Source organism: Colossoma macropomum, unplaced genomic scaffold (genome assembly GCF_904425465.1).
Source record: "Colossoma macropomum unplaced genomic scaffold, Colossoma_macropomum, whole genome shotgun sequence".
In the NCBI taxonomy this organism is placed as follows: domain Eukaryota; kingdom Metazoa; phylum Chordata; class Actinopteri; order Characiformes; family Serrasalmidae; genus Colossoma; species Colossoma macropomum.
The window spans coordinates 28,145,697-28,165,839 of record NW_023494807.1 but is presented as its reverse complement, the minus strand read 5'-3'; the positions used below and the strand labels follow the sequence as shown (position 1 = coordinate 28,165,839).

General features: G+C 39.5%; 1 protein-coding gene across 1 annotated transcript; it reads right to left on the bottom strand.

Annotated features, from left to right (window-relative positions):
• Window positions 1-5,718: 5,718 nt before the first annotated feature.
• On the bottom strand, window positions 5,719-20,143 carry si:ch1073-184j22.1 (erythroferrone). The gene is made up of 8 exons (XM_036556731.1): window positions 18,520-20,143; window positions 18,083-18,199; window positions 17,488-17,602; window positions 13,280-13,407; window positions 12,635-12,746; window positions 10,603-10,693; window positions 8,609-8,687; window positions 5,719-6,339 (listed from the first exon to the last, which is right to left on the bottom strand). Exons 1-8 carry the CDS (start codon window positions 18,646-18,648, stop codon window positions 6,241-6,243), a joined length of 870 nt encoding a protein of 289 aa, XP_036412624.1. The 5' UTR covers window positions 18,649-20,143; the 3' UTR covers window positions 5,719-6,240.

Here is a 20,143-nt window from a genome sequence, read left to right as displayed (position 1 = left end):
GAAAAGAAAAAGAGACACTTTTTTTTCTTTCTGAGTGGGTAGATGGGGTTTGGGGAATGTGCTGAAAACGAAGAGAGGAGTCATAATGACTTGGATAGAAAGCCACTAATTTATCCAGAAAAATAAATATAATTTATTCTAGTCTGAAAGGCTGCCATCTTCTGCAATTAACAGGAAACAAGCTGGCAAAACACATCACACTGCTGAAAAGAGAGAGTGTGTGTGTGTGTGTGTGTGTGTGTGTGTGTGTGTGTGTGTGTGTGTATAATGAGCGTGTGCTTTCAGTGAGCCCATCATGAGCTAAATAGCCGTGTTATTATGATGTGATCATTTATCTTTCTGCACATTATTTGACAGCAAACAGCCCTTGTAGGGGAATGCAGTCATACCACAAACCTGCTGTTAGATAATCCTCTGGAACCTACAGCAAAGTAAGCATGTGCTTGTTTTCATACATTCTCAGCATAAAAACATCCTGAGTTTAGGCTCAGGCTTAGAAAAATCGCTTTATATATGGTCATATGCAAAAGTTTGGGCACCCCTGGTCAAATGACATATTTTGTTGATTTAAATAAGTGAAAATAAGTTCACACACTTCTGCACATTTTAATACACAATGTCCAGTATGTTAAACTCTGTGCACTAAAATGTGAAAAAATCCATATTTATGTGTGTTCCTGAGGATGTTTTAACTTATTTTCACTTAGAAAATCAACAAAACAAGAGTGCCCAAACATTTTCATATGACTGTTTAGGTACTTGCATCACAGTCAGAACAAAACCTCTGACTTATGACGGAAGTTAATGTGGAAAGATTTCTTTTCCAAGTAATTCAGCAGCATCTCTATTGGTCCATTTATCAAAAAAAAAAGTTCATCTAGGTATTTGCATATATATAATACATGTGGGACATACTACTATTGCATATAGACACTTACATAGATATAATGCATTTAATTAGATAGATAGATAGATAGATAGATAGATAGATAGATAGATAGATAGATAGATAGATAGATAGATAGATCAGACATTATTATTGCGCACATTTACTTATATATGTATGTAATACATTGGGGGATTATTAGTTTTCTACGTTATTTCAAAACACCAGTTGTCCTTTACATTGTGTGAAAATTTCCTGATGAATGGACCAACAGAAATGCTCTAAAATCACTTGGATAAAAATCTCTTTACATTAACTTACATTGAAAGGTAACAGTGTTTTTCCTTCTCCTGTAAAGTTACTATTTTGGAGATTGGACAGTGATGATATGTTACATATGGGACATATTACTGTTATATAAAGATAGTTACATATATGTATTAAATCTATGAGACATATTATCATACATTAAACAAAGATACTCATATATTGTTGTTGTCATGACAAAACCTCCAAAATAATAACTTTACAGGAGAAGGAAAAACGTTCTTGAATTGAAATTATTAGAAGAACATTTCTTTCCAGATAACTTTGGAGCTTTTCTATTAGTCCACTCTTTATGAAATTTTTAAACAATATAAAGGGCAGCTGGCATTTTCAAAAACAAAAAAAAACAACATACACATGACAAAATTTGTTTTGTTCCAACAACATTATTATTACACATATTTACTTAAATTTACAGTGCTGTGCAAAAGTCAGAAACCACCTTTATTTTATTTCCAGGCAAAATGGCCATTAAGTATAAGTTATTTAGCATTCAATGTCAACAGAAAATTGCGTAGAAGTCTTAATATAACATAAAATCTCTCAGCATTTAAAGCTCCACTTTGTTCAAGATTTATTTTTTTTTGTTAAAATTGAAAGAAGTAGCATCACTGAGTCAGGAGATTAAAAGATCATGTTGTCCTGTAAATCCTGAAATAATAATTTAAAAGTCAGAGCTGTCGGATCGGGAGTTTTTCAAATCACATCATACGTCTTTGTGTATTAACGTCACACGCACAAACTCTGAAAAAAGGCCCGGCTTGATGTTTATATCTCATTTACGAAATCAACATTACACTGATGCAGATGATGACAACAGATAATTCACTCACATCCTCAGAAAACACGTCCTTCATCATGTTTTGAGTTAGTTATCTCTGAGTCCTCTTTTAACTCTTTGACAATCATCAGATTCATCCGCACGGGGAAAGGGGACCGAAGCACACCCCACATTACAAAATGCTCATCTGCTCATTTCCACCAGAGAGCTCTCCAAATCCCCAAAGCTTTGTCTTTCACTCTGTACTTCTGTGCATCCACTGCCACTTCAACTCCATCCTTTCAATCTTAAAACCAACCAGCTGTGACCGCCCAACCAAAGCTGTTCCCAAAGGAGTCACTGACATTATGTTACTTATTCACATTCACTACTCAAGCCTCAGATGCCTCATACATTTCTCTCTAATGAGCATCTAAAATGGCTTAAGAATGTATTTCTGAGGAGATTAAATAGAAGATAATCAATTTTAAGGAAGGAGAAAAATAAGAGAGTGAAACAGGAGTTTACAAAACTGGAGTTTAAAAACTGAAAAGCTACAGAGAAGATGGGCCTCGTAACAACAACCTGGAAGACCTGGTAGACACCAAAACTGCCCCCATCAGATAAACAGCACTTAAAGCTTTCATCTTTGAGAGAGAGGAGAAAATCAAGCTGCTTCAGATCTGAAAACATCCACAGGTGTTTCTGTCCATCCTTCCACTGTGAGAAGACGACTCAGCGCTGTGGGTCTGAAAGGATGTGTAGCTGTCAAGAAGAACCTCACTGAGAAAAGGAGACGGACACATCAAACAAAGAAGCTGAACAATGGACTGACCACCCCAGAGTCCAGACCTCAACATCACTGAATGTGTTTGATTACTTTAGAAAATGATCAACCAACTTCTAAGACTAAACTTTGGAGGTGTGTCTGCAGATTCTTTGAGAAATTGAAAGTGAGTCTCCTGAAAAGAATGGAAGCTGGAATAAAGGCAAAGAGTGACTCACTAAATACTGAATAATGTGATATATTTAGTTTCTCGACTTCTAATTTTTTTCTAATTGAAAATTGAAAAAATGAATGAATAAATAAACGTGGTCTCTGACTTTGGCACAGTACTGTATATATGGGTGTATTATTTTCACATATATGTGCTTTCATATAGGAAATATGTATGACTCCATGTCCTGGCACTGTATAAAAACAAGCATACGTGTGTGTTGAGAGAGAGGGGCACAGAGCCAGACAGCAGGCGCCACTATTTGCGCATGATGACCTCATCGCTGTCCGCCAGCAGAAAAATGCTGTCCACATCCGTCATCCTTCGGGACGTATGTGAGCGTGTGTATGTGCATGCTTTTTATGGGAGTACATTTGAATCCGCTTATGGCCTACTTTTGCACGCTGGAAAATCATAATTAATGTGAAGAATTTCAAAGCAAAGCTGCAGCGTCAGTTATTGAAATATTTATTATTATTATCGATGCACTCTGTGCCTTTTTAGCAACATCATTCTTTCATCAGCTTTTATCAGAAAAATACCCCCCCAGGAAAAAAACGCTTTGCTTAGAAGAATGTAAACGTTTCCAGACCAAGAATTAAAACCACGTCTTAAAACCTCATAAGAGTAAAAGTAGAGTAGATTAAAAGCCTGAGCAAACTTGCCAAGACCCATTTATTTTATTTAATAGTTATTTATATAGAGGAACCCAACTGAGACTGAAGCTTAATTCCCAGCGTGCTCCTGTTTACATCACACTGGCCCAAACCTTGAAACACAAAGAAACAAAGAAAAGATTAAAAGCCTTATGTATAAAACACAGGTACGCTCATGCGTGCGGCTCACCCGGCAGAGCTTTGAACTCTTGTTTTGGAAGAATACAATGGTGCTGTGATGGAGCAGCTGCAATCTGAGCTTCATTAGTGGAGCAGATGCATGTTTGAAGGCTTTTCAGAGGCTATAAAAACATCAAAACATTTCACTTTAAAATATGCAAATGAGCAGAGGTGTCTCAACCCATCCTAATGAAAAAAGCAGAGCCCTCTGGGCCTTCTTGGCCTTCAGAGAAGGTGTGGTGATTTCTGGGAACTGACAAACACAGGTGTGTGATTTTTAGTTCACTTTTATTCTTTTATTAGAATTATGCTTGTATTTAAACTTAATACTTAAAAGTATTATTATAATAGTCTTGTTTTACTTTAAAGTTTCGGATGGAAACAAAAGGGTCAATTTTTGAAACGCAGAGCAGAGGAATTGTTTTTCTTCAGATACAACCAAGGGAGCTCTCCTGTTGGTCAGGCCTTCAGGAGCTGAAGAGAAGGAATGAATTAGGACCTGATAGTGGAAACAACACATTTTGATTCGATGGATGGGACCGATTTCATGAAAAAGCTCACTCTAGGTCCTTCTGGAAGTTCTAGATACGTAACTGACTGTAAGTATGAGCCGTAGTTTAATCAGTGGGCTGTTATAAACAGAAAATAGTGGCAGCAACAGCTCTGTTTTGAAATTTGGCCGCCCTCACCAGCGCAAAGCGTCAGTATGCATATCGGTAATTAGCACCTTTTCTAGTAAATCTGACCTGAAAGCTCTTAAGTGAGAGGTGTGAGCAGTCCAGGAGCTGAACCAACACAACAGAACAGACTAAACTCAAAAAAAGCAACTATGAACTAAATGCTAATGACAAATGTACAACCCCATTTCCAAAAACACACTGGGACACTGTGTAGAATGTGAATAAAAATAGAATGCAATGATGTGCAAATCATGTAAACCTTATTTTTAAAGGAAAATACTACAAAGACAACAAATCCAATTTTGAAACTGAGGAATTTATTGTTTTTTGAAAAATATTTGCCCATTTTGAATTTGATGCCAACAATACATTCCAAAAAAGTTGGGACGGGGGCCTGTTTACCACTGTGCTGCATCACCTCTTCTTTTAACAGCACTCTGTAAGCGTTTGCGAACTGAGGAGACACTGCTGTTTTGAAAGTGGAATGTTTTCTTGTTCTTGTTTGATATAGGATTTCAACTGCCCAACAGTTCTGGATCTCCTTTGTCGTATTTTTCATTTCATAATACGGCACCAATGTTTCAGTGGTGACACATCTGGACTGCAGGCAGGTCAGTTTAGCACCCGGACTCTTTTAATACAAAGCAATTCTGCTGTAATACATGCTGAAATAATCAAGGCCTTCTCTGAAAAAGACGTCATCTGGATGGCAGCATATGTTGCCAAAACATGTATATATCATTCAGCATTAATGGTGTCTTCACAGATGTGTAAGTCACCCATGCCATGTGAACTCATGCTCCCCTATACCATCACAAATACTGGCTTTTGAACTGTAGATTGCTTTCCACAAATATACTTGAGTAGTAAACGTTTTACCATTTGAAAGCACACAGTGAAGTACAAACCTTTAAACATGGACTTAATGATATGAAACTGAGTAAATGCAACTAGTTATTACCTAGTTCAACCCAAATGAGTGTCATAATCAACATGACCGATATTTATTTAGCTTAGTAGATCGATTGAAGCAGCAAAACTTTAAATTATTCACCTTTATATTTTTACACTTTTTGACACTTTTTACCCTGATTCTCATTACTGCATGTAGTCCATACATCCATTACTGATATTTATCTTCTTTTGTTTGTTTGTTTCAATTAGAAAAAATGAGTTGGCATTACTTTAAACTGTATTAATATATATAGAGAGAGAGATATTTTTTATTTATATATTATATTTTAAAAAATATATTTTTATTTTTTATTTAGATATTTTTTGAAATAATTCAAGTTTATTTGTAATTATTCAGTCAGGCATCATTGCCTGTTGCCTGAGAGCGCTGTGCTACAATATCCCCCCCACTCCACCCCTGTAAATGAGCCAAATGAGTTTTTACAAACATTTTTATTTTAGCATTCACACTTCAAAAAACGCAAATAAATACATAAAGTTCCTTTACCCTGTTCACTTGCAAACGTGTAATATATAAACACAGCACATGGAAAAATACATACATCTCTATGAACAGAAGTTTAAATGTTTGAAAACTGCAGTTTTATCTTGCTGCCTTGGTGATAATATTACACTGAATAGTCATTGCTGAAGCGTTTTGGTTTGTATTTGGGGAAGCGTCCTCCTCCTCCTCCATGCTATAATTATTACTGCTGATAGGACTGCTGTCTTGGAAGCAAAGAAATATGGGTTTGTAGAGAGGCAGCTGTTTGATTCTGAGGGTTTTATATGTACGTTCTCATACTCCAAGAAGAATCCCAGAAAACAGACTGTCTTGGAGAACAGTCAGCGCCGAGCCCGTTCCATTGTCAATAAGAATAGACACGTATTCGCCAGCCTGTAAAACAGATAAGAGCACACCTTCATTCTTCTGTTTTTCCTTCTTTGCTGTACATTTTGGCACATGCTATAAAGGAAAACAGGAATATTTTTTTAACCTAATCTCTATCTGCTGCATGCAGGGATGTATGAAGATTTCAGAATTGTTTAATCGTAACTGCTAAAAGTAATAAAAGAAACTGAACTTGAAAGCAATTTGAGCAAACACTCATATGTGCTTGTTTTACAGTGGGGTTTGTAGTTTTATATTATTTTAGATATATTTTCAGAATCTGCAGCAGCCGTGGACTGTTCAGGTTAATGCTGCGTTTTCATTGCAGTAAGATGAATCGCTCCCAACACAATACTAGTACATTCAGGGGTACGGAGTAAAAGCATATGCAATTGTAGGACAGTTCTGAGCTCCTGAGTGGCTTAGTAATAGTGGTATCGCATTACTGTAGGGTGCTGGTCATAAGGCTTTATGACACCTACATAAGCTTGTCATGTCAACTGATATAACCATACATAAATGTTTATTAATGCTTATTCCAATAGGCGTCATTCGCTATAAAGGTTACATTTGCCAGTTTTGATCAAAATTTGCTAAAGTAGTCTTTATGACAGATGAAATAAGCTTTTATAAGCATTTATGTAGAGTTATGTCAGTTGTCATGACAAGCTTACGTAGGTGTCATGTAGCCTTAATCAAAATAATCTCCTGCATTAATACCATTGTAAGCAGCTAACTTGTGCATGACGCAATCAAGCAATTACACAATTACTGTGCAACATAACAATCTGATTGGTCATAGCTGAGCTCATTTGCATCCCTTTTGTCCAGAAAAAGTGAGCAGGGATAGCAGATCAGTGGTTTCTACCTAGCTGCCATGTTTTCTCACTCCCTTCAGCACATTATGGACATTTAATTGATATAAATGATAAAAACAATTAAAATGGAAATAAAACAGACAGTCCCGGTCCTGACATCTGATTGGCTAAGCCACTGTAAAGCACTCCATATATGCACACCTGACCTCCTCACAACAACTGAATTCTGTATTACAGTGCCAAGTCATGAATGTCCTTGTGCTGTTAATGGAGTAATATTTAACTCTAATGCTGCTTGCATGGACCACTGAGTGTAGCGATGAAGCAAGAACCCGTTTTTGTTTAAACTGAGGGGCTGACAATCTTAACTAGACCTAGGCCAATCAGCTAACTGATAACAGGCAAAAAGATAGCTAACAGGCTAAACGACTCGAATTGAAGTGCTTCTTATATAATTCAGTAAAACTGGGGTATAAAAGACTAATGAATATGTCACACACTGTTTTAATCAGTTGTGCCTTAAGTAGCATTAAACCCAGGCTGATCTCAGATGGTTATAAAATTCTGGCTTCTTTATCTAAAGAGTGCATCATGTGTCCAGTATGGATGTGGCTGAATCCCAAAGGACTATTTGTTAGCAATTCTATGCACTGTTTAAGTGCAGGAGCCAGTATTTTAACTCCTAAATAGTGCACTATGTAGGAAGCAGGGAGCCATTTGAGATTCTGCCCCAGTTTGGGAAAAGGGAGGTACAACACTGTTAGCTTGGTGCTACATATAACCGGAAATCGCATAGAGACGCTAATGGAAATTAGTATTGCTGTTTCAGTGGTAAAAGTAAAAGTACTTATAAAGTGAAGGTTTTCACATTAAACAGTGCTTTATTATGATATGTTCATTGGTACAGGACAAAAAGTTAAAAAGTTCATAAAACGACCACAAACATATAGTATTTAGTGAGTCGATAGGCTTCAGATCAGGTAAAAATCAAGGGGCAAAATGATCATATTTATCTTTTTATCATATTTTATGTTGTTTGCCGTTTTATAAAAGCAATAAGCCACTTGAGGTTGTGCGTTACAGCGATTTTCTCATGGGTAAGTGAGTTTTTACTCTGCTTCGCGTCGTGCCTAACAACACGTTTAACCGCGAAGAAGTCACTGTAATGCACAGCCTCTCGTGGCTTATTGCTTTAAAAAGCATACGTGCAGCATAATATCATTGTGTAAAGAGGTGAGGTTGAAAAATGTTGGAGCATTCCTTCAATTACATATAATCTTGCATACAAAGAAGGAATTCAGAGCCGCTGTGTTTGTGTACGTCTAGCGTAACTGAAAAACTGGCTGTTTGTATGCGTCTGTGGGCTTGACAGTGATTGTATTTATATTCAGTGTAATTGTTGTATGTTTCTGCTGAGCTCTGTGTGTGTGGCTTCATGTGCATTAAGTCATTTTTACCTGCAGGTAAAGAGTTCCTGTCAGAAGGATGCTGAAAACTCCCCCTGCTGGACTCACTCCAGTTACTGTCTCCAGAGACCTGCAGTACAATCACAAAACACAATAAACACGTCATACAAAGATCACACCATAATAATAGTAATAATACTAATAATACTAATACTAATACTACTACTAATAATAATAATAATACTTTATTTATAAAGCATACTAACACAACAAGTGATCTCAAGGTGTTTCATAAACCAGGCCAGATACACTAAAGCAGCTTAATTCACCACAGTTGAAACCCCAAAAACATACATACAGTTTGCTAATTTGATGCGGCACCAAAATGAAAATTCAAAACCAAAATTTAAGACACATTCAGACGAAAACCGAAAGGAAGCGTTCTTATATATGATTTGCTGTTTTATTTATGCTTTTGAATTAACATTATAATGTTGCCGATGCTTCTGTTGGAAAAAAGAACTGAAAGAATTAGAGCACTAATTTAATTTTAATCAGCTCACCAAATGATATTGAATATTGCACATTGTAATTATGAAAATATAATACTTCATGGTTTCCCAAAGGCATCTAATGCTGAATTCCATATTACCTCTGCTATAATAAAGGAAAACGCCTTATTTTTAACTATTATTTTTGTAAAGAGAGATTTTTTCGTATTATTTTTGTCTAGCAGTCAAGTTTCTCCAGCCGGAGGCGCTATTAGTACACAAATTACTTTAGTGTTCATCTTTTAGAGAACACACAGCCACAACAGCAGGATCTAATAAACACACGAGTTACAAATTTCAACACCAGACTTAAAAAAGTTTAGTATCAAAAGATGTTGAGTTACTTAGTATTATTTATGTGATTTCTATTAAAGAATTTCATTAAATCAGTTAATGGTAAAAAGCATATGAATTAAACACTGCATAGATCGCAGCTGCAGTGGGTTTGAGTGTTTCACTGTTGATCTGTTGCTGCTCAAACTGTTTGAACGTGTCTCCGCTGAGCCTGAAGGAAACAAACAGCATTCATAATCACTATTTCTCATTTTGATCACCAGATTATTTGTCAAGCATTAGATTTTGACACTTTGTTGTGGTCCTGTTTAATCTTTTGGTTTTTTTTCTGCCTTTTTTCTCTTTTGGATGAAAAACAAATGTGCCAATTGCATTATTATTATTATTATTTATTATTATTATTTTTTTAAATTTCGGTGCATCCCTAAACTGATGAGTGTGTCTTTCCACAGCAGATGCACCATGTCATTACTTCCAATGTAGGATAATAATTAGTCAGAAATAAAAATAATGTTGATTTTGCATTTGAGACCTAAACATCCAGCCAGACCTTCTTCTTGAGCCAGTGCATGTGATGTTTACACGTAAAGACGTATCCCTTACATAGTGCAGCTTTAACAGAATGATTTGAGCTCCATCACACAACTAAAATAAGCAAAATTCAGATATCAAACATGTCTTGGCTCATCAACTACATCTGTGTTCATCTGTGAATTTTATATTAGGTTTAAGTTAAAGGAAGTATGTTGAATTTAAAAGAGACATTTAGCTGAATTTAATTGAAAGACGACGTGGGGGTCCACAAAGCATCAGTGGACCATCAAAATAAAGTGTTGAGTTACACACAGTCGTACACAAATGTTTGAACACCCCTGATCAAGTGGCATGTTTATTGATTTTCTAAGAGAAAATAAGTTAATACAGCCTCTACAGAGAACACACTTTTTAATAATATTTTATTGCACATTTTAATGCAATAATTAATGTTTTTCCAATATGTTAAACTCATATGTTAAAAGCAAATAAACAGAAACTGGCACTAAAATTTGCAGGAAAACGCCATATTTACGTTTGTTCTCTGTAGAGGATGTGTTCACTTTTTTTTACTCAGAAAATCAGCAAGACATGGAATTTATGTGCTTAAACTGTATACTGAGTTCCAAGGCAAACTGATGTGCTGAATACTTTAACTGTACTTACATGTTGCTCTGGCAGAGAGACTCTATACATATGGAGGCTTTAATGCTGTCCCTCTGTCTCGCCTGAGGCCTTTTCTGAGACTCACTGGATTCTAAGAAACACAGAAACACAGACACAGTGCACTGAAGGATGCGTTGTGGGTGGATGTTCAGTGTAAGGACCCCACCCCTTTCCTCTGAGCTTTATCTGCGGACCTGTCGCAGTGGCCTGTGCTGCTTCTTTTTCTCAATAACCACATGATGCAACCACGCTGGAGGCATTGCATGTGCTTCAGGTTGCATTATAACGCAATGATTAGAACATACATCATCATCCAAGGCTTCGTACAGCAGCTCAGGTTGCAAGTCAGTTGAATTTACAAGGCCTCTCTGATAATACGGAGATGAAAGCTCATTAATGCTCATTAATAAACAAAGATTTTCAGTGACGGAGAACACAGAGCTTCTTTCCAAGCAGCTGAGGTCTGTGTATAGAAAGTCAAGGGGGAATTATGTTTTTATATTTCCAATCCCCTCATTCAGCTCGTCAGCCAGACAGGCTGACCACATTGTTGTCCTAAAATTACATGGTTGTACACTACAGGCCAAAAGTGTTGAAGCAAGCAGTGATTTCTAACATTTCAAAAATATTTTGCAATTAAGCCAGTTTTCCAACAACCAACACAATACAACGTGGTTCACTGGCATCTAAGTTTAACCAAAGAGGTTTTTCTAGAACATTCCATTGGTTTGCAGGACAGGCCTAGCCAAACCACCCCTGACATACGGGGCCTGCTGGGGTGATACAGAACGAAAATGAATTGCTTAAAATATACACAAAACTGGTCGATAATTTAAATTAATCACTGGCGAAATGTGACTATTAGAGTTGGGCCTTCAAGTTGGGCCATAAAGGTCAAAACACCTCTATGAGCTCCCTCAGAGAAAGTTATTACATGAAACGTATATGTATACTACCTGCCTGATGTTTCAGACCAGGGGTCAGCAAGCCAAATGTTAAGAAGAGCTATTTTGTCCTTCCAAACCACCTTGGAAGCCACAACATTTGATATCAATTTTACCATCTCGGCTGTAAATATGTCTCAGTGTGTGCTAATGTACTAGTAAAGGCTAAAAATATAATACAAATGAAAACGCAGACTTACTTTGCTCTGCTTTAAGGTTTGGCACAACTATAGCCACTTTTCTTGCATCTCTGGCAGGAAACTTTTCCGCAAAAGTAGAACAGTTTCTTGTAAAGTAAGTCCATTTGTCTCCAAACTATTGATGTTTGTCCTAAATCTTTCTCTTTGCCTTTTCGTGAGCTACTAGCTAGGCAAGATTGTTGTCTGCGTAACCAGCAGTCTGCGTGCCAGGGTTAAAGGGTAAATTAGCAGTTGTAGGCTACATTAACTCCTGTGTTTAAGACCATTTATTGTTAAAACTGTGTTGAACGATCAGCAGAGCTTTATTTTACTGTAAAGGAGGATTATTTTATTTTTACCTAAAAATCGAATTCTGCTGTGCAGCCACAACAGGGCAGTAAAAGAGCTGTATCTCGCTGACCCGTCTTAGACGTTGCTTTACGCTAGTTTTGAGTTGACGATTTTGGCTCAAAACATATTTTTTTAAGACCATTCAGGGTGAAGAGGGATATGCATGGCAAAATAGTTCCCAATAAAAACATTGTTTTTCAGATTTATCACTATTTTACCATCATCAACATTACATATAGGATACATGTAGGTTCACTGGTGGTTTTGAGTAGTAAATAAAATGGCTATACTTGTGTTGTAGACATCAAGACCTCCGGTTCCTATCACCACCACTGTAAAGAAATCAGAGTCTGTAAGTTTCTTTACAATGAACCATACCCCTTTAAGAGCTCTTGAAAGAATATAAAGAAATGGGAGGGGAAAAAAGACCGCAGACAGACACATTACTGTCTATTAGCCCATGAGAAAGTGTTTGTTTATTTTTAGTTTGTTTTGCTTCCAAACCTTTGGCCTGTAGTGTACATTAGTCTGTAATGTGTCCATTGCTGAGGTACTTACCCAGCACCAGGCTGGCTGTGAGCTGGTAGAAGCCCGACACTGGAGCTGTGTAGCGGCCGTTGCTGGCGTTGAAGCCTTGACCTCGCTGGTGAAACTGTTCTGAATCTGAAGGCTGTGGGGAAATAGAGAGGGTCATTACAGGAATAATTAGAGGAAGAATTAAAATGGACCAAAATGTGTTGCATGGCTAAAAGCTATTATCGCTTCAAGATAACAGGAGTGAAAATTTTGTCCATGTTTATAGAGAACAGTACATCATATTGTGTCAGAAACCAGGTAAGTAAGTCTTTTAGAGATTACTTAACAACTTCACATGGTCTGGGCCAAGTTTATGATGCTTTAGGCATGCTTTCAACACAGTTCCATTACTTGTTAGCCTCATAGCTCCAGCGCAGAACTAAAGACGCCAAACATGTCTTGGCTGATGGACTACCTTTGAGGTAAGGGGGAAAACTGTGTAAAATTGATTTTTCACCAAACCATTCCTTTAACTACTGAAAACATCGCCAGCTTGTCTCACACGCTCGCCAGTGCGGTCAGCCAGAGCTGACGTCCTTGGCCTGCACTGGCTGGCAGAAATTAGAATCAGAGCCCAACTGCGGGGCCAAGGAATGCCATGTTTGGTTGAGCATGGGCGCCACTCACGCTGCTGAAGGGCTGGAGCTCTTGCAGGCTTCGGCGGTGGACCAGCAGGTTGTGGTGCAGATGGCTGTGGAAGGCCGTGGCCACACGGGGGGGCTGATCACAGAGCAGGCAGTGGGTCCCCACCATCTCTGGACACAATCAGAGGGGATGTTGTGATGTTAGATTTGAGATAAAAAAGATCAACATTGTTCAAACTGTGCTGAAGTTAACTGCTTTATAATTTTTACAAGTTTATAATACAGTCATTAAAGGAATACGGCTGCATCTGTAATATATGGTCGATTACCATAAATAATCATTTCGTTCACCTGTACTTAGAAAGGAATACAACATCTGTTGAGTCGACACTCACTTATAATAGAAGACAATGGGTACTTCACTTCACTGGCTTCTACAATAAATGTGTTTTGTGTTGCTGGGTTTTGTAAAGTTTTCTCGCAAAACAAGCAAAAAACCTTAAGAAATTTGTACTTCAGAAGTCTTCACAAGTCAAGTCTGAGTCAAGTTTCGAGTCTCTGTGGTGCAAGTCTGAGCTGAATTCCTGGTCACTGGTGTGCGAGTCTGAATCAAGTGTTATGTCACATGGGTGTGAGTCCGTGTTAAGTCTCAAGACTCTGTGTTGCAAGTCCAAGTCGAGCCTTGAGTCTCTGGGGTGCGAGTCCAAGTCTAAATGTTTTCAGGGTGCAAGTCTGAGTCTCTCAGTTTGAGTCTTGAATTTCTGGGGTGTGAGTTGGAGTCAAGAATTTAGTCCCTGAGGTGCGAGTCAAAATCAAGTCTCAAGTCTCTGAAGTGCGAGTCCACGTGAGGTTTAAGTCTCTGGTGAGTGAGTCTGAATTGAGTCTCAAGTCTCTGAAGTGCGAGTCCACGTGAGTCTTGAGTCCGAGACAAATCTTGAGTCTGGGTTTGCAAGTGTGAGTTAAGTCTCGAGTCTGTGTGGTACAAGTTCGAGTCTTAAGTCTCTCAGTGTGAGTCCCAGTCGAGTCTTGAGTCTCTGAGAGGGAGTTTGAGTTGAATCTTGAATTTCTGGGGTTTGAGTCTGTGTGAAATCTTGAGTCTCTGGGGTGCGAGTCTGCGTGAGTCTTAAGTCTGTGGTGAGCCAGTCTGAACTGGGTCTCAAGTCTCTGGGGTGCAAGTCTGAGTCAAGTCTCGAGTCTCATGTGAGTCTTGAGACTCTGATGAGTGAGTCTGAATTGAGTCTCGGGTCTCTGAGGTGCAAGTCCATGTGAGTCCTGAGACTCTGATGACTGAGTTTGACTCCGTTTCGAGTCTTGAGTTTCTGAGATGTGAGTCTGAGCCGAGTCTTGAATTTCTGGGGTTATGAATCTAGTTAGTCTGGCGTCTTTGTGGTGCGAGTCCAAGTCGAGTCTTTAGTCTCTGGGGTGCAAGTCCGTATGAATCTTAAGTCTGTGGTGAGCGAGTCTGAATTGAGTCTCGAGTCTCTGGGGTGCGAGCCTGAGTCGAGGCTCAAGTCTCTGCGAGTTCTAATTTAATCAGTTTTTCTTCCTGACTCGTCCCCATCTCTGGCCTATTCTTTCTTTTTGTTGTTTTGACCGTTTTCTTCACCCTTTTCCATTTCATAAGCTGTCAGCTCTTTACGCTGTCGGCTATCTGCCCTCTCAGCCTTGAGGAGCCTTAAATAACAAAGATAAACAGCTAGGTGCGAAATGTTTGGGATTATCTTTGACTGACACTTGGCCGCATATAAAGTCATTAAACAATCTGTGTCTGAAAGAGAGATGTAAATATTTGGAGTGCGAGAGCGTGTATGAGTGGAGGGAGAGTGGATGAGTGTGTGTGTTGGGGGGTGGGGTGGGGTGGCGGGGAGGTTGGACATGCTGGAGTGTGTGAGTTTGCGGCGCCACTGTGCTTTGCAGTGTGAATAAGAGCCTTTATGTTTTATATTGCTGTCAGAACAGCCCGCAGCTCGCCGCTCCAGAGCACAAACAGACCTGTGTCTGCTTTCCTGGCCATCTGCCAACACTCATTCCACACACGCACACACACACATACACACACGGACGCACAATGTGGAATCCAGGGAATTCTTTACTCAGGCCAAGTCACATCCACGTCCAAGAAAATTACACCTATTAAGGGATCAGCCCAGCCCACAATCAGACAAGCGGCCTCCCCAACAAACAAGCGAGACGACACACACATTACAAGCATTGTGGTGAAAGTGACCCAGTCCACACACACACACCTAATGCCACACTAAAATCCACTACATCATTTAGACAGAAGGTAGATAAATAGTTCCATGTGATCTTGGACGCTAAATTGCAAGTCCTTACAAATTACGATGCACTTGCCAACTTGTGCATAAAACGCTATTACTCACAACACTAATGCTGCACAGAAACTGGCAAGTAATCACAAAACACCAACATAAAGCTTCACCCTGCATTTCCACAAAACATTGACAGTGGTGAACCATCACCATTAGAGTTAGGCCTTCAGTTCAGGCCATAAATGTCAAAAACAAGCAAAAAACGTACCACTGGGACAATTCTAATTTCTACTATCGGCCCTTAGGCATTCTAGTAGTATGTAGCGTTAAGCCTACAGCAATTTACATGAACGTTTTTGGCTGTACTAGATTAAATGCAGACATTTGAAGCTTGTAAAGCCTTTCCATGTTTTATATGAAGTTTGTAACAGACATTTTACCTTTGTGGCAGTTTTAAAGTGACTTTTTCAGTCAAAATCCTTGCATTAAACTGCTAAACTGAGCTAGAATAGGCTTGTATCCACAATCAGCGACGTAGTTAGAACGTTCAGGAAGCTTAGAGTGATGTATTTTCTCACAAAATTGGTCCCATTGTAAATCAAAACATGATTGGTTGCTGTCACTCCCTAATTTTCCTTGGTTGTTCACCTAAAAGTCCTTCTTTTCAGGTCCTGAAGTCCTAACCAATGGGAGAGCATGCTTGGCTGCATCTGCCTAGATACCACAGGGGGAAAGAAACCTGATTGGACAATTTTCCATAGCCAGGATTTTAACCCTTTTGTTTCCAACCAAAACTTAACAATGGAATATGAGTATCAGTACAATACTTACAGAGTATAAACAACAATCATGATGATTCTATTAAACAAAAATGAACTAATTTTGTTTTTTATCTCGTAGACATAATCAGGCTTTCTCTGTAGCCGTTATAACAGAAGCCTCGAAGGCTCTGAGGGTAGAAAGCAGCAGACAATTGCAAAATAGTTGCACTGACAGGCTTGATAGTGCTGCTCGCCTGCAACACTTTTGGGATCAATTATTTTCACAGCTTGTAATCACAGGTAATGGAAACATTAGCGTCAATAGTAAAACAGTCTTGGAACGATCTGGCAGGCGGATTAGCTGTTAGACAAGGCTGCCAAACGCTATTATAGTTTTAAACCAGATGTGTTATGGCCTTGCAATTTTGTCAGCTGCAATCATCACCATTAGCAAGTGTTGCTGTTGAGGAGGATAGGGAAACTAAATCGAAGGTTTCAAATTTTCCATCATTTGTATTCATTTGTAGGCATTAACCCATTGTTTTTATTGCTGTTGCTTTAAGGGAACAGTTCTGGACTGCTGTATCTCTTTTATTTGTGTCTGCCAAAGCGCTGTAATGCGCCTGTTATCCTTTCTGTAAGTCACTGCGCTTTGCTAATTTGCTTTGCTAATTTGTCTGCATACTTTCAGCTTAGCACTGGCATTCGATCAGTTGTTTGCACAGTTTTGTGAGTGCGCTATAATGTTATGCAAGCCTATGCAAGCAGGCTCTGGGAATGAAATATTGTCCATGTACGCATGTAAAGAGTAATGTAACTGATTTAGGTTGAAATGATGTTGTTAAATTATATCCCATTACTTGCTACCGTCTGTCATCTCTGCATGTTCATGGCTTTTAACATGATGTGACTAATTGGACCTGTAGAAACACAAAGGATGTGGGCCTATAAATTCTGTTTCTGGACATCTTTCATGTCTTTCTTGCCCAAACACACTGATCAAATGTTTTCCATCAAACACCAACAAACCCCAGAGTTGGGTCATGATGGTTGGAAGCCTCCATAAAGTTCTCCTCCATTCACATGGGTTCATTTTGCATGTCCGTTCTTTTTCGCCAACTGCCAACACTTGAATGTTGGTCTTTGTTGGAGAATGTTTGGTCAGTGTGCCATGGCCTTTAATGTCCAAGCTCCACAGAGCATAAACCTTTCCATACCTTTCAGCTTTTGCTGGAGGTCCTCCATGATCTCATCTTGGTTAGGCAACAGGGGGCCGGGAGGACCAGGTGGACCCTGTGGCCCTGGAGGGCCCGGAGGACCAGGCAGGCCATGCTGCAGAAAGACAGTGGTCAGTTTACAATACAATTCTCTGTGAGTCAAAGCACAACCATGACAACAGTTGGAGGGATGAGATTTTGCCCTTGAGTAAAGCAATGTGCCATGGTCTTCCTGACGGAGTGAATGCGTCCTCCAAACTTCTAATTGTCTCACATTCTTATAGGCATCACTTCTGCATCACAGTGTCTTAAGGGCCAAATGTAATCAACCCCTTAAAATCCCAGGCTTATTACATACTAAGACTTGTTATTCAGTGACTACAGGGACTTTAATACAAATGAGTTTAACTAATCTTAGATTTTAGAAGTGTGTAATAAAACTGGGCCCACTGGTGGCCATGTATGGGGTTAAGGTAAGAAATTCCATTATGGTCATCTTTAAGCACTGGGACGGCTTTTCAGAGAGAAATAAAAAGATCTGTTTGTGGGTTTGTGCAGATCAGCATCATAGAGCTCCAGCCTGTTGATAACTTACCTTTGAGATTCTTTTATTTTGTTTGGGCTTCTTGTTTCCACCCTTATTGGAGTTGTCTCTGAAGACTATCCAGGTTCTGTGGGGGCTAACTATAGCCATCTCTGAAGACACAGTCTCCTGTGGAAGAAGAACTTGTCATCATGTCAGTTTTAATAGCCAGTACCAATCTTAGTCATAAAAGCTTTGCAGCATTCCTACCAGCTCATCTATCAACATATAATTGCATGTTCAGCAAAGCCAGTTAATACTGACTTCAGTAGGAGTCAGTAATTTAGTATGATGCAGGTTTCTCCACAACTTTATAGCAGGTATTACTGTAGTCATTTGTACAATGGCACCCAAACCCGCACGAATTTTTGAGACTACCTTTTGGAGAGTTGTACGCTCCAGTATTTACCACTTGAACATGTGTTGGTGTATTATGGGCATGAACTTACAGGGCTTTCTGTGCTCACTGTGTTGCTCTCTTCCTCGAGCTCTAGACTGTCTTGGCTCTCTTGTGCCATGCAGGTGGTCAGCAGGAGGCTCAGGACCAGGGGCAACAGTGGCCCACGCCAGGACAACATGCTGCAGAGTTAAAGGGCAGTCTTTTACTCAGATCCTCAGAGTACAGGTCCCATCCCACTCCAGGGAGGCAAACGATGGTCCAGTGGTTCTTGGAGTGTGGAAGATTCCAACAACTGTAGTCTGCAGATATCAGAGTGGAGTTTTTTGGTCCTTCAAGTGATGATGGATATCAGCGTGAACTTGGTTCGGTATTTATGGGTATTTTTCGCTTCAGTTTAGAAATGTTCTCAATCAAAGAGACGTTTTTTTAGAGAACAGATGTGGTCTTCAAAATGCCCCAGCCTCAGTTTGGGAACGGATTAGTGCAGAGTGCAGGAGACTCCTAAATGAATAATGGATTGTAGCGTGCAGAGTGAACTTGCAGATCCTCAGAATTTTGATGGATATCAGTATAAATTAAGTTTTCAGGTTTCATCAGCTTGGAATTGTTCTTCAATCAAACATCAGGAAACAGTCCGTTTTTTTGTGAATGGATATGGTCTTCAAAACGAGGGCAGAGTTTATAGGTACTCAGCCTCAATTTGGAAATGGATTTTCAGTTTCTCGATCAAATATCAGAGTGCAGATAGCTCTCCTGGAGAATGGACGTGGTCCTCAAGATGATGAATATCTGCACGACTGTAATTCGATCTTTATTGCATGTGGTTGCCGTCTGTTTGGAAATGGATCCTCAGTTCCTTAAGTTGAAGATGGTCTTCATTAAGCACTGGGATGCTTTTCAAAAGAAGAACAAAAATATCTGTTTTTTGGGGTTCAACATGAATGTAGCTCCAGCCCCGCAATGGTGATTCCTTGCAAAGGAAGAGTGGTCCACAAGGCCTCACCTCACTCCTCTTTTACATTCAAGCTCAATGGTGCCATCCAAGATTCTCTATGCTTTCTTGCAACAGTCTAAACTCCCTCAGGTCGAGCTGTGAATTATGCGTCTGTCTATGTATTCCATAAATACACCGTGTGTGGCACTGTTGGTGTGTTTGTGTGATGATTAGCAGTCGTGTGGCTCGGTTACAGTGTGACTGCTTATGATAAAGCCAGTCTGTGTGGTAAGACTTGCTCTGTGGGTGGTATCTCCCCTCTCACTTTCTCTCTTGCTCTCTCACTAACCTTATTGTCCTCTCCACTCCACCCCGTGCCTTTGCTTGCCCAGCTGCTTTTTTAAGCCCAGTTTATGTTCCCGTAATTCCTTGAGTGATGATGATGATTTATTCCTCCAGACGGGCTCCTTCCAAGCTTCGTTCACCCAGCTGCCTCAGCCTCAATCCTGGTGCTGTCTGCAGCAGAATGCTCTGTGTTATGAAGGCTCCCTTTGGCGCGCTGCTGTTTTTTGTAGCCTCCTTGGCGGCCAGAGCCCTCCTCCTCCCTCCGTCAGTCCACTCCTCCTTCTGTCGTCTATCTGCTTCTGAATCTAGAGCTGTCACTTTGTCTCTCCGCAGCCCCCCTGCTCCCTTGTCTGACCCCCGTCTCTCGTTCTTTCTGTCTGAGCATTCCCAGGTC